The 15,036-nt window shown below is 38.3% G+C and overlaps 2 protein-coding genes across 2 annotated transcripts in view; both read right to left on the reverse strand.

Annotated features, from left to right (window-relative positions):
* The window catches only part of LOC131300295 (uncharacterized), a 61,740-nt gene that overhangs the window by 35,646 nt on the left and 11,058 nt on the right, over positions 1 to 15,036 (reverse strand). The window lies entirely within an intron of this gene.
* The window catches only part of LOC131300293 (L-type lectin-domain containing receptor kinase V.9-like), a 43,784-nt gene that overhangs the window by 26,457 nt on the left and 2,291 nt on the right, over positions 1 to 15,036 (reverse strand). Inside the window, exon 2 of the mRNA XM_058326055.1 lies at positions 12,225 to 12,282. Within this exon, the coding sequence (XP_058182038.1) occupies positions 12,225 to 12,280 (56 nt within the window). The 5' untranslated portion in view covers positions 12,281 to 12,282. The remainder of the gene's footprint in view (positions 1 to 12,224; positions 12,283 to 15,036) is intronic.

The raw sequence follows: 15,036 nt of genomic DNA on the forward strand, positions 1-15,036 counted from the left end.
TTTATATTTTGATGTTGATTTTTTGTGATGTTATTCAAGCTAAAAGAACAATGTGATTTTTTTATTTATTTTTTGTATAACTTAATAGTAAGTGGACAACAAAAGTATAAGGTTGGGTTAGGGCAACCCAAATCCCTAGACCGGCACTGTTTTCGGTTATGGAGGGAGTTTTAGCTTGTGGGTTTGTATTAGGAAATGAAAATGGGGATTGGGTTAGTACCACAACCAAAAGATATTTGACTTTGTTTATTTCATACTCCCTCCGTCTCTAAAAAGTATTATTGCAGTAACTTTTCCAACATACCAAATGGTGAATCTCGAAACCCATCATCCATTATCCCAATTTTAATTTATTTTTTTGGCTAAAAGACCAGCTGAAAATTCATATTATATACGCATGGCACAATTGTAGATTGAAAACCAGTACAGACATTTAAATTGCATTGAATGAGGTCAGAACATCTTAGCAATGTAGTTTATTACATTTGCTAGTACCTGAAACAGATTCAAGGTCGCGACAACCAATTCCCTAATGTATCACTCAATACACCTCATATTGCACATAACAACAGATGACCTCGCATCCATTACGCCGGCTAATACAACATTTTAGGACCCTGCTACAGACATGTAGTATTTGAAGAGAGACTTAAGATCCTTAAGATTACATGGCAAAATAACTAGAAGCTATATAGGAACTTAAAACAAAGCTTCTGTTGAAAAAGCTAGCGGTCATAGATGAACAAGTAATTCAACGGCCTGTAGAGGTGAATGGCTCTGAGATCGTCAATGAAGTAACTGAAATTGGTAGTTGCACATCCTGCTCATTTGAGACTTCTCCGAAATCGCAAGACTTGATAATATCGCCCAAGTTATCAGGTAGTTGAGCTCTACCTTCTAAATATTGCACGACAGTAGACATGCTCGGCCTTGCTACAGCGATGGCGTGCGAGCAGAGCAACCCAAGCTTCAACACTAACTCAGCTTCCTCGACCACGTATTCAGTACCTAGTTGTCTATCAATTGCCTCAAGAATGTTGCCCCTTTCCAAGCACTTGAATACCCAATCTACCAAAATGGCTTCCTCTGGAGAGGCTCGTCAGTCGACTGGCCTTCTACCACAAACCTTTTTCGGTCAAACGGAAATTCTTCTACCACAAACCACCTCTAGCATAAATGTCCCAAACGCAAACAAGTCAGTGCTTGTACTTGCTTTTCCGTTACGTGCCAACTCAGTTGCAATATAACCGAGGGTTCCGGCTACATGAGAGGTTTGGGGATCAGTTTCATGATCACATAACTTGGCAAGCCCAAAATCCCCTAATCTTCCATTGAATTCGTTGTCTATCAATACATTGTCGGCTTTGATGTCTCTGTGAATGATAACCTATAGGTCCTGTACCCATTGGCCATTGCTGGTGCAAATAGAAGGGGTTTGACGCTACGCTACGTCTTTGATGATCTTAAACCTTTGCATCCAATTTAGGGTCCCCTTGGGCTGGCCATAAAGAAACCTGTCAAGACTTCCGTTACGCATGAAATCATAAACCAAAAGGAATTCTTGCTTATGCCGGCAGTAGCCAAGAAGGCAGACTAGGTTTGGGTGCTGTAGGCGGCCTATGGTAGCGATTTCTGCCACAAATTCCCTCAATCCTTGCATTAAATCATGAGCAACTCTTTTAACTGCAATTTGTATGTTTGATTTTGGAAGCAAGGTTATGAATCCCATACCGTACTGGCTGGTACGTATCAGTATTGTCCAAATTTGATACTCTACACCTCTAATTCCGTCCCGGCTTAAATACTGGTCGATACCAACCAATACCGGACTACTTTTAAATTTATTTTTTTCTTCAAGTATTGTAGATTACCGATCGGTACCGGTCAATACCAAACAGAACCAGTCAAATATCGAACTAATTTTTTTTTCTTTTTAACAAATGTGTATATTATACTATAAATTCTTTTATGTGGGAAAATAACACTAATAACGATAGATCCAAAATGGTACTCGGTATCTCACCGGTACTAGTACATACTGTATCAGTAAAAAAATCGGTATGTTAGCTGATACGATATTCAGAACTTTGGTTGGAAGCACACCTCAGTAGACTCTACCAAAATCTCCTCACCCAAGAAGTCCTTTATCTTTGAAACCCTTTGGGAACCTCATTTTGTGTATATTATACTATAAATTCTTTTATGTGCGAAAATAACACTAATAGCGATAGATCCAAAATGGTACTCGGTATCTCACCGATACTAGTATGTACTATATCAGTAAAAAAAATCAGTATTTTAACCGGTATGGCATTCAAAACCTTGGTTGGAAGCACACCTCAGTATACTCTTCCAAAATCTCCTCACCGAAGAAGTCCTTTGTCTTTGAAACCTTTTGGGAACCTCATTTTTAGCTTTTCATTTTCAATTTTTTAGCTTTTTGAATTATTGTCAGAATGTGTTTTGAATCTTATATTTGTGAGAAATGTGCAAAATGCATTTTCGAACAAGAGTAGTATTTGGGAGATGATGAGAATGAATTATGGGTTGATTTTTTATCATGTTGTCTTTGATTGGTTACAATGGTTTTATAACCTGTGTTAATAGTTTTTTTATCAAATTTGTTAAACTTGTTCAACATCTGAGCTTAAATGTACAAATTACTATTACAAGGGGGGGAAAACGTACTCATTACCATTACAATTACAATTACAATGTTACGAACGTCCAAATTACACAAATTATGAACTTATTAAAAAAATTACACAAAATACAAAATACAAATACAGTGACACTTAAATGGGAGGTTTTCTGGGTATTATCAGAGTTCTTCAAAGGTGTTTTGGGCTTAAGAGAAAATGAGTGCAAAATGTACTGTGAAAAGTTGAGAACTGGAAAGGCACCTTTCCCCTCTTTTTGACTTCTGTTTAAGAAAGTGGAAAACATAAAACGCGTTTAGCAAAAGTCCATTTTTCTCTCGAACAACCAAACACTCAAAATGGGATAATAGGGTCCTTCAAGGATGTTTTGGGCTTTGAGAAGATGGGTGCAAAATGTGAAAAGTTGAGAGAGTATTTGACTTTGTAGGTGTTTGGAAACCTACTTTTGACTTTTTATTTTTAATTTTTTGGCTTTTTGAATTTTGGTCAAAATATATTTGAATTTGGTAAAATGTTTGGATGATATGTACATAATACTTTTTGCAACAAAAATAGTGTTTGGAAGATGTGTAATGAAAATATACTTCCTCCATCTCATAATGTTTGTCCGATTCACAAAACGATGACGTAAATATTATACAATTTTTTCAAGATTCAAATTTCTTTCAACAATTCACTAGATATCGATAAGTTCTTTTAATTTATGAAAAAAGTTTGAATTTTTTCTTGAAAGAACTGCATTATTTTTGGAGTTCTCGTTTTGCGGACCGGACAAACATTTTGGAACGGAGGGAATACTATTATGAGTTAGTTTTTTACCATATTGCCCTTGGGGCAGAGGGATTATTTTCATTGCGTCCCGCTCTCATCCACTTCTTCTCTCCTCTGTCTTCCTCTTTTCTTCCACTATTTATGTCTCACCTTCACTCTCTCTCTCTCTCTCTCTCTGAACATAAATTTACAAAGAAAAGCATTGGATTTCAAACCCTGAAATTAGTGAATACCAGAACAAAAACACTGAAATTATTGAATACTCGCACTGGTTTTCAAACTCAATTTTCAATTACTCACTACCTAACCAGTACACTGTAAATTTTTTCCAGAAAATCATGAGAGAGAGCAAGAAAGGGGTTTCAGGAAGCAAAACAACTCATACCCATCTCTCTCTCTCTCTCTCTCTCTCCATGCGAATACAAGATATTCTGGAGATCCAAATGAGGGTATTGTGGAATTATCTCAAAATTGAGAGGGTAGGGATGTCTTTTGGTGTGGATGGAAACAGAAAATGAGAAAACGAGAATGGGAAAATCTCCTCTGGAGCTCTTTAATTTCTCACTTCTATTCTCCTTTCTTAAAATCTGAAAATCCATTTCTCCTGTTCTCAGCCAAACAGCCAAAATGGAAAAAGGAGAAACAAAAAATGCAAAAACAAAGCTGCCAAACACCCCCTTTGTTTGCTTCGTAGGAGTAGTTAAAAAGTACTATTGCATTAAGTTTTCCAACATAATAGTACTAGATGGTGAATCTCGATACCCATTGTCCATACGCCATTATCCCAATTTATTTTTTTGCTAAAAAACCAGCTGAAAATTAAACATTACGCACGGCGCGATTGCACAAAACATATAGTAGGTGTTAAAATAGAGATTGAAAACTTAAATTGCATTGAATGAGGTCAGAACATCTTAGCAATGGAGTTTATTATACATTTGCTAGTACCTAAAACAGATTCAAGGTCGCGACTCCAAATTCCTTGGCGTATCACTCAATACATCCGATATATGTTACACATGACTGCATCCATTACGCTGGCGTTTCAGAACCCTATTACAGACATGTAGGATTTGAAGAGAGGCTAAGATTATGAGGCAAAATAATTAGTAGAAGATATATATAGAAACTTAAAACAAAGCTGCTGTTGAAAAAGCTAGCAGTCATAGATGAACAAGTAATTCATCGGCCTGTAGTGGTCAATGGCTCTGAGATCGTCAATGAAGGAATCGAAGTTGGTAGTAGCACATCCTGCTCATTTGAGGCTTCTTCGAAATCGCGGGACATGATAATATCGCTCAAGTTATCAGGTAGTTGAGCTCTACCTTCTAAATATTGCACGACGGTAGACATGCTCGGCCTTGCTACAGCTACGGCGTGTGAGCAGAGCAACCCAAGCTTCAACAATAACTCAGCCTCTTCAACCAAGTATTCAGTACCTAGTTGTCTATCAATTGCCTCAAGAATGTTGCCCCTTTCCAAGCACTCGAATACCCAATCTACCAAAATGACTTCCTCTGGAGAGGCTCGTGGGTCGACTGGCCTTCTACCACAAACCACCTCTAGCATAAATGCCCCAAACGCAAACAAGTCAGTGCTCGTACTTGCTTTTCCGTTACGTGCCAACTCAGGTGCGATATAACCGAGGGTTCCGGCTACATGAGAGGTTTGGGGATCAGTTCCGTGATCACATAACTTGGCAAGCCCAAAATCCCCCAATCTTCCATTGAATTCGTTGTCTACCAATACATTGCTGGCTTTGATGTCTCTGTGAATGATAACCTCTACCCATTGTTGGTGCAAATAGAAGAGGCCTGACGCTACGTCTTTGATGATCTTAAACCTTTGCATCCAATTTAGGGTCCCCTTGAGCTGGCCATAAAGAAACCTGTCAAGACTTCCATTTGGCATGTAATCGTAAACCCAAAGGAGTTCTTGTTTACGCCGGCAGTAGCCAAGAAGGCGAACTAGGTTTGGGTGCTGTAGGCGGCCTATGGTAGCGATTTCTGCCACAAATTCCCTCAATCCTTGCCTTGAATCATGAGCAACCCTTTTAACTGCAACCTGTATGTTTGATGTTGGAAGCACACCTCGGTATACTTGACCGCGTCGTTCCGTGTCAAAAATAAATTTATAAAAACCAAGAATTAACTTCTACTCCGTAGAATAGTGGTTAAGACCGAGTATCGTTCCGACGGAGACAGTATGGCTAAGTTACGACAAATTTGATTGATTTTTAGATTAATTCGGAAAAATAAATATTGATTGGTTGATTTGTTTTAAAGAGCTAATTAAACTAAAGAACAATTTAATTAAAAGATTTAGAAACGATGGAGGAAAATATCTAGGGTTTCGAATCCACACCGACCGCGTAACAACAATATGCATAGCCTAGGTTTATTTATTCGAATCAAAAGGGATTATCGCTAAGACTTGCAAATCCTAACGATAATCGTCAAGAAAATAATCAGATTGTTAAAAGGCATAGACTATCCCATAGCACGGACCGTCTCTCAATAGCACGATCTGGCCATCTAACGGCACGATCCGTCTTACGAGCATAATCTATCTCAGAACTCCAACCACAATAAGTGAAAACCATTGCAAAACTAGGTATTTGAAATCTAGAATACAAATACTCAATCAATAGAACGAATTAAAATCAATTCACTCAATTGAAACGAAAAGGATTCTGAGTTTTACAATCGATCCGAAAAATAAATCAAAACCCATGCATAAAAGAGGTTACTTGGCGCGAAGTTTCATCTTCTTCCTAGACAAGGGGTTTAGCCGGCCATGGGAATGGAAACCGTAGAGGTATGGATTGATGAAGTCATGGTCGGAATGCTAGAAAATTCACTGATCCGGTCGAGAACCCCAAGCCCAGAACTGCCGCCTGATCACGTCCAAAAAGTCACGTCGAAGAAGTCCCGCCTGATTCGTAGCATCCTGTATACTTTATAGTGTAGGGTTTTATTAACTTTTAAGCCATGAATTACATTAAGCCCCTTTGGACTCTGGGTAATAATAAATTAATCATGCAACTTTTAGACAATCTGCACTATAACCCCAAGCTTCTTTTAATCTTCTTATTAATCAACCCAATTTGCACATTTTCGCACCCATCAATCTTTGAGGTCTGCAAACACCATAAAACACTAAAACGCGTCAAGTAACAAGGTAAACGGATAAACAAGGTGTAAATTAGAGGGAGTAAATGGGTGCTTTTCAGCACCTATCACACCCCCCAACTTACACTTTGCTAGTCCTCAAGCAAAGAAATAAAATGCAACTAAAGAAAACAAATAAAATGGATAGTTCTTTTAAACCCCTAGGTGGCCCCAGTAGGACGAGTGAAGTCTCGTGAGGGTTTTCAGCAATGATCACCCACAAAACACCGTGAATCCCCTTACACGGAACCCACAATCAGCAAGTAACTCATCAGTCTCTCAAGCCAAGGCACAAAGTCATTGCACAAATATATTAGGCAACACCAGTTCAAAATGCTATCAAGACATGCATATAAACTATGGCACCTAATTTAGCGTGTGTGAACACTTGGACTTAGTCACTGATGACATGCCACTCAAAGTTCTCTTTGGACCGAGCTTCGACTTCAATTCTCACAGTGTCATGCACTCACAAATAAAATCGCTCGAAACAAGGTGCATTATGAACTCTCGAGTGTGCGGTTTGGAAGTTATGTAATTGAAAGTAAAACACTTCGCACACTATGACACGAAAAGAACGTTTAATATGGTGGACACACGATCTCATGGACAAAACACCAAGCATTGGAACTCACTCTCACATCCATCAATCCACTTCCCATCACCCCAAGGATCAAATAGGATTTTAATTTCGGTAGTAATGTTGGGTAAGGAAAAATATTTCAAGGTTAGGGTAAAATATCAAGTGTCCGAGAATAGGCAAACAACTCAAGGCTAATTTAACAATGTGCGCCCATTTTTTTTTCTCTTTTCAACTCCACCTTATCTCTCCTTCTAACCTTTCAACATTTTTCAACCATAAAACACGATTCCTCATTTTCAAATATATTGGTGCCCCTTTCTGCTTCTTCTTCTTCTCTTTTTTCTTTTGTTGTATTTCTTTTTTTTTAAGGGACACCACCAATTCAGGCACAAAAATTCACAATCTACCCAAAAATTTTACCTTTACATTCTTGCTTTTCTCCAAACACAATATGGAAGGTGGAGCTAACCAAGAAAAGGCTAAGTATAAAAGGCTCAAAGTGGCTTGCAAGGGATAAACGTGAAAATAAAGGAACGAATCGGCCCAAATATCAAGAAAATGCCTATTCTCTCCCAAGGGTGTAACACCCATGTGGCAAACCAAAACCAAGAGATAGTATTATGTGTTCAAGTTCCAACACTCAGCAATCAAGAATAATGAGACCATCAACAAGTATATTCTTTTCGTTGACATACTAAGAAGTTACGTGACACCACTCCAATAAAAGATAAGGCTCGAAAGCTCACTAGGGCATAAGTCTCCACTAATCTAGCCATTGAGAACGTTCAAACGACACCCACAAGCAAACTAAGTCCAAATAGACGTGAAGTGCAGAAGATGCAAAATGCAAGTGCCATTGAGAAGCGCATTAACAAGATAGCATAAAGAACTAGCAACCTGTAGAATACCAATCCAATGCACAACATGTCTCAACTCAAGCAACCAACAAGTAACTCGCAAATTCCAAGTTCCGTGCAAGAAAGATCCCACTATTTTTGAAATTTTCAAAATTTTAAAGATTCTAAACATGAACAAGCACCAAAGAGTCACTCCCCCCCCAACTTAAAACCGTTGAATGTCCTCATTGAAAACAAGCACACTAAAAGGTAAGACAAGAGCGGAAAAGAGAGGAAAGATATCACCTCTGGCACGGAGACACGCAAACTAAAAAGATGTGGGAGAAAATGGAACTCCCCCCAACTTAAACAATGTAACCTGCAAAGCATTAGACTCCACAAAACAAGACACTAAAATAAAGAAGGAAATGAATGGACAAAGCAAAAAATTAAATAAATAAATAAGGAAGAAAAAAAGGCTAGAAAGGTAGGCTGAAAAAAAATTAAAGAAAGAGAGAAAAATAAAAAATAAAAACAAAAACTATACAAAAAGTTTATGACATGCACTCCCATCACGTGAAACCCAAATATTAATCACACTATGAAGTGCAACAAATATTAACATCTCACCCCACTTCAAGCATTTCGTTAAAAATTGTACGCGACCATGCCACAAACTCAAATACTTAGAGTATCTCAGTTGCTTTAGCCGCGTTTGAAATTTAGATTCCACCAAGTGCGAATTCCAAACAAAATTAACTTTCAAGTTGTTGAAGAGTTTCAGAAAAAATGGGTGGTAAACCATATTAAAATTATCAACGCCAAGAAAGTCAATTTGTTCTAATGTGATAATCTCTTGTAATGGTGGATGCTCAATAGGAGGAATGACATCATCTATGGTCGGGGTTATTAGATTATCAAGATCAAGTGGACTTTTCACAGTTATTGGCACTAAATTCTCAAGAGTCGTATCATGAAAATTCATCTCAAGTGTACTAGAATGCTCTTGAGGAGATTGTAGCACTTTAGGTTCATCGCTTGGATCAACTATTTCGCAAGTTACAAGTGGCTCTGTTATTTCGTCTTCCAATGCATAAGAATTGATCACTTCAAAAATTTTAACTTCATTGCAAGAAAGAGAATCAGCTAGTCGATCAAAATAAGCATCAATCTCTTCTGCATCCTTATCCAAAAATTCACAATCGCCCCTCATATTTATCATCTCACGTGTCTCAAAAGTTAAACTTTTGTAGAAAATATCAAGAATGCGCCCAAGATCACAGGTGTGTTGTGGCCAACCAAATAGTGAACATTTAAACCGCCACCAACATCGAAAAAAAGACTCACCTTGTAGTTGATAAAAATCTAAGATTTCGCGTAATAGCATATGAGTCTCATACCCAGGGGAAAACTTTTTGGTAAATTGTGTATACATATCTCCCCAACTACGATTCAAGTCTTGGCTTAAAGAATGAAACCAATTCTTAGCAACGTCCCTTAGAGACAAAGGACACAATCTAAACAGAGCCACTTTATTGTCACCACAAATCTCCTCAAGTTTGTCTAAGTGTAAGTACAGATTTTCCCCATCGATACCATAAAATTTAGGAACAGAATCATCAAACACATGTTGCCAATAATTGGGTAAAGCGGACACTGAACGATTAAAGTGATTCTCATACCCTCCATAGCAATTTGCAAAATAAGCCATCTCTTTTTTTTTTTTTTTGGTATTTTGATTTTTCTTTTTCTTTTTTTAAAGAAGAGACAGAAAAAAAATCAAATAAATAAATAAAAACCAAGTGCAAGCTTCTCAACTTATACAAGTAAAAGAAAAACTTACAGCACTTTGTTAAGAATTTTCCCCACCACAAAGCAGTTGCCAGCTTCCATTTTTTTTTTCTCCTCGTAAAGTCAATAATCCTGCGCTAGAAAAACTAATGCAAAAAGAACAATAATAATAATAAAAAAATGCTAACTAAGAACTAAAATAAAAACTAATCGAAAGAATGTAACTGTGCAAACTTACCCCGGCAATGGCGCCAAAATTTGACCGCGTCGTTCCGTGTCAAAAATAAATTTATAAAAACCAAGAATTAACTTCTACTCCGTAGAATAGTGGTTAAGACCGAGTATCGTTCCGACGGAGACAGTATGGCTAAGTTACGACAAATTTGATTGATTTTTAGATTAATTCGGAAAAATAAATATTGATTGGTTGATTTGTTTTAAAGAGCTAATTAAACTAAAGAACAATTTAATTAAAAGATTTAGAAACGATGGAGGAAAATATCTAGGGTTTCGAATCCACACCGACAGCGTAACAACAATATGCATAGCCTAGGTTTATTTATTCGAATCAAAAGGGATTATCGCTAAGACTTGCAAATCCTAACGATAATCGTCAAGAAAATAATCAGATTGTTAAAAGGCATAGACTATCCCATAGCACGGACCGTCTCTCAATAGCACGATCTGGCCACCTAACGGCACGATCCGTCTTACGAGCATAATCTATCTCAGAACTCCAACCACAATAAGTGAAAACCATTGCAAAACTAGGTATTTGAAATCTAGAATACAAATACTCAATCAATAGAACGAATTAAAATCAATTCATTCAATTGAAACGAAAAGGATTCTGAGTTTTACAATCGATCCGAAAAATAAATCAAAACCCATGCATAAAAGAGGTTACTTGGCGCGAAATTTCATCTTCTCCCTAGACAAGGGGTTTAGCCGGCCATGGGAATGGAAACTGTAGAGGTATTGGATTGATGAAATCCACTGATCCGGTCGAGAACCCCAAGCCCAAAACTGCCGCCTGATCACGTCCAAAAAGTCACGTCGAAGAAGTCCCGCCTGATTCGTAGCATCCTGTATACTTTATAGTGTAGGGTTTTATTAACTTTGAAGCCATGAATTACATTAAGCCCCTTTGGACTCTGGGTAATAATAAATTAATCATGCAACTTTTAGACAATCTGCACTATGACCCCAAGCTTCTTTTAATCTTCTTATTAATCAACCCAATTTGCACATTTTCGCACCCATCAATCTTTGAGGTCTGCAAACACCATAAAACACTAAAACGCATCAAGTAACAAGGTAAACGGATAAACAAGGTGTAAATTAGAGGGAGTAAATGGGTGCTTTTCAGCACCTATCAATACTCTACCAAAACCTCCCCGCCCAAGGAGTCCTCTGTCTTTGAAACCCTTTGTAGCATTGAATAGGTCCTTGTAACCAAATCTGTGAGGGCCATACTGGACCTCCCAATCCTCGAGGACTTCCATGAATTTCTTCGTTCTTGTCACGAAAAGAAAACCAAAGATCAACACTAGGAGTAGAAGAAATGCTATTGTTGGCAGTACAATTGCAAAAATCCTCTTGATTTTTTTATCATCTCTCACTTGCCGACTTCGGAGGAGCTTTTGAAAGCGAGACATGTCGATTTGTTGGGCTTGACCATTCATCTTGAAACTCCAACCTAGTAAGTAATGATCCGCTCGAAAATAGCCAGCGGAGGATGAAAACCCCACGTACATATACTCTAGCAGGAATGGTGAAAGGTCCTTTGTCAAGGATAAGAGTGGGAGTGCAGGCTTGGATATGTTAATGGGTGACATGGTAACGTTAAGTTGTCTGTTGATGCCATCATATTCCACCCAAACCTGCGTTGGGTCACTGCTTATGAGACTTAAATTCCTGAAAGCACCATTTTTTCTGAAAGCACCATTTTGATCTGCGAAAATAGCCTGCAGGAGCAGATTTGGTTGAGTTCAGGCCGTCAATGTCAATGCCAACATGGTTGTCGTTTATGTCGTCAAACACAGAGCTATACATGGTGTCGAGCCCGACTGCAAGTATATGATTTGAACTTTTCCCGTTGTTTGTGTCTTTGAAGAGCCCTAGATATTGGCCAGGACGGGCTCGGGGAATCTCTTTGTTTGGTGAAATAACGAACGCTAGTCCGTGGCCTCTGCGTATCGGGGACTCGGGAACAATTGCAAAGACGAAAGTCGTAGAAAAGGAAATGACACTAGCGTTTGAGGAGTTCTTGAATTGAATGGGAAAAGTGTAGAAAGCATGGCCATACCCGTATGTTTGTCTGGTTAATGTGAAGAGGCCATTGGAACCGAGTTCGGCGTATCCATCCAGCGTCAGATTTCCATTGAAAGTGAAATCGTCTAGAATATTGTTGCTAGAAGTTGCAAATTGCAGAAGGAGAAGTAACACAATTGTGATGCAATAATTCATGGCTACTTCTTCTTACCAATACATACAGCAGTTGTAACAGAGATATTCAATTGGAGTATCTGTGAGCTTCACAAAGTCTAGTCTAAAGGAAGCTCACAACGAACTTGCACACCTGTACTAGTCAACCACGGGAAGGAAATTCCAAACAAATGGTGGAACAGCAGCCAACATGGAATAAGGAAAAAGCTATACCGGTTAATTCACTATGGTAAGACTTGGAAAATCTCTCTCTCTCTCTCTCTCTCTCTCTCTCTCTCTCTCTCTCTCTCTCTCTCTCTCTCTCTCTCTCTCTCTCTCCCCGGTTGGAACAAGTTGTCATCGCGTCTATGTTGCTTCTAAAATTATTAATGTTCACCCTGCATTGTTTTTATCACAACTTCACAAGGGAATGTGAGGGACTAAGCAGAATGTGCATATCAATCGTCTCGTAGGCTGGTTATGCTTGGATTTCTTTTTATCAGAGACAAAAACTCGACCAATGAAGTACATCGATGCAGAATAAAGCTCCCGAGCGAGAGAAAGGCCGGGGAAAAACTAATCTCTGAGCAGGAAGGATCACCAACCATCACATAATGCGGGATTATGTTTGGATCTAGAATTTGCTAAAAATTTGGCCGAGAGGGGTGCACGTTAAGCGAAATAGCTTTCACATTTTATACACGTAACAATGGATATGCTCATAACAAGAAAGAATATAACTCCATTTCATTCATCTTCAGTGGTCTATGTACCATTGAAAGTTCTCTGTAATTCTTGCGGTCTGTGCACCATTGAGAGAAAGCTTGAGCTTATACCCATTTAAGGTGGGATCAGGATCGCAACCTCTCCTAGTTTTTTGACAAACTACAGATGAGCAAGGAGGGGGCGTAGTAATTGGTATTTCTAAACTTACAATAGATAGTGTAAGATACTCACTTAAGGATGAAAGAGAGGTCTTTAAGTCCGTAATGCCCAAAAACAGTTATCCATTTGAAAGAGGAAAACACTATAAAGAAACCAAGAACAGAGAGAAAATCATGTTCAAGTGGTAATCCATTATAACAGCAGCTTCATTCTGATTGAAGAAGGGTGGGTGGACAACATTCTGAATGTCTGATTGAAGAAGGGTGGCTTGAGAATACTTAGAACATGCATTTGCAGTGTGTATATACTAAAGGCCTAGATGGTGTTCCATGGCTTTTGGGAATTTCTTGAAATTCAAAGTTATCCTTTATCAATTATTTGTTTGCAAAGTGTGAAACTGGAAATTTTGCTCTGATTTGGCAGGAAAAAGTTGAGTCTAAGAGATTTTGGTTCGTCTTTGCCCACAGAAAAAATGATTGATTCAGATTCAAATTCTCCAATTTGGCTTCCATTTCGGGTATTGATTTGACCTGGGGTTTTGAGTTAGGAAATGGAAATGGGGAGTGGGTAAGAGGATTGGGTTATTGTACCACAACCATAAAGTATTTGACTTTGTTTGCTTCTAATTATGTATTGCGGTAACTTTTCCAACATCGTAGATGGTGAATCTCGATTCCTATAAGCTAGTTTGCCAATTTCTTTTTTTGGCTCTAAAAGATCAATTGAAAAGTTCAATATTATGCATGAAACATGTAGGTGTTAAAATGTACATTGAAAACCAGTACAGACCTTTAAATTATCTATTACTCATGACTACGACCGTTAAGTGCCCAATGCGGCATTTAGAATGGGAAGTGGAGGAGGATGAGGAGGAGGGTTGGGAGGTGTTCGACGATGATAATTGGGCATCTGTGGTGGATACGGATGCGAATGAGAGGTTGTTGATGAGAAAGAGGGAGGAGGGTGGGAAGAGGAAGAAATGGGAAGAGAGAGAAGAGATCTGGGTATTTTAGTGATGAGAGTGATGACGATGGGCGACTGTTAACTGGGGGTTTCCTTGGAACATCTGATTTGAAGTAAAGGCAGAGGCACGATGCTTTTGTGTTTGTTCTGTTTATGTGTGTTTTTTGGGCTATGTGCTTTTTGTATGCTAATTTGGTTGGTTAATGTTATATGGGGAATTGAAGTTGTGTTAGATGCTTAATATTTTGTATCAAAGATCCATTTTGTGAATGCAAATGATATTGTGAAGTAGAATTACCGGGTGTATATCTGGTCTACCCTTTTCTGGGTCTAGGATACGACTTTTTTAAGGTCGCAATATCTGCAGGATAAAGTTGGAGAGGGAATTGAGACAATCATTTTGCAGTTTTGTCTTTGATGGTTCTGATTTTAGTTTCTTAAACGGGGATGTGCGAGAGTTGATGGAAAAGTAGAAGTTGAAACAACTAGCAGTATATCTTGTTTATCCTTGTCTCTTGCTTTCTTTTAATCCTGCAGTTGAGTAGTGAAGTATGAATAATAGCTTCTTAGAATACTACAGTGGGGTTTGGTTAATGTTTGTCCCTGTGAGCTGTGAGAAGCATGGTGATTTCGAGACGTGGTCATGATGTCCAACCTTAAGCTCTTTAGGAGACGACGTTCTGATCGAAGAAGGGTGGATTGAGAATATTGAACACATGCATTTGCAGTGCGTAGAGATTGACTTTAGTGCTGGATTCTGTATCATGGCTTTTCAAATAATCTGAAATTTCAAAAGTCATCAAAAAGTGTTCATATATATTTATATACATACTATTTGTCAAAAAAGTGTGGAACTGCGTAAATTTTTCTTTGATTTGGCTGGAAAGTGTTGATTCAAAGAGATGTGGGTTAAACTTTGCCGCACAAAAAAAAATGATTGATTATGGTTT

This window comes from Rhododendron vialii, chromosome 9a (assembly GCF_030253575.1).
Source record: "Rhododendron vialii isolate Sample 1 chromosome 9a, ASM3025357v1".
In the NCBI taxonomy this organism is placed as follows: Eukaryota; Viridiplantae; Streptophyta; class Magnoliopsida; order Ericales; family Ericaceae; genus Rhododendron; species Rhododendron vialii.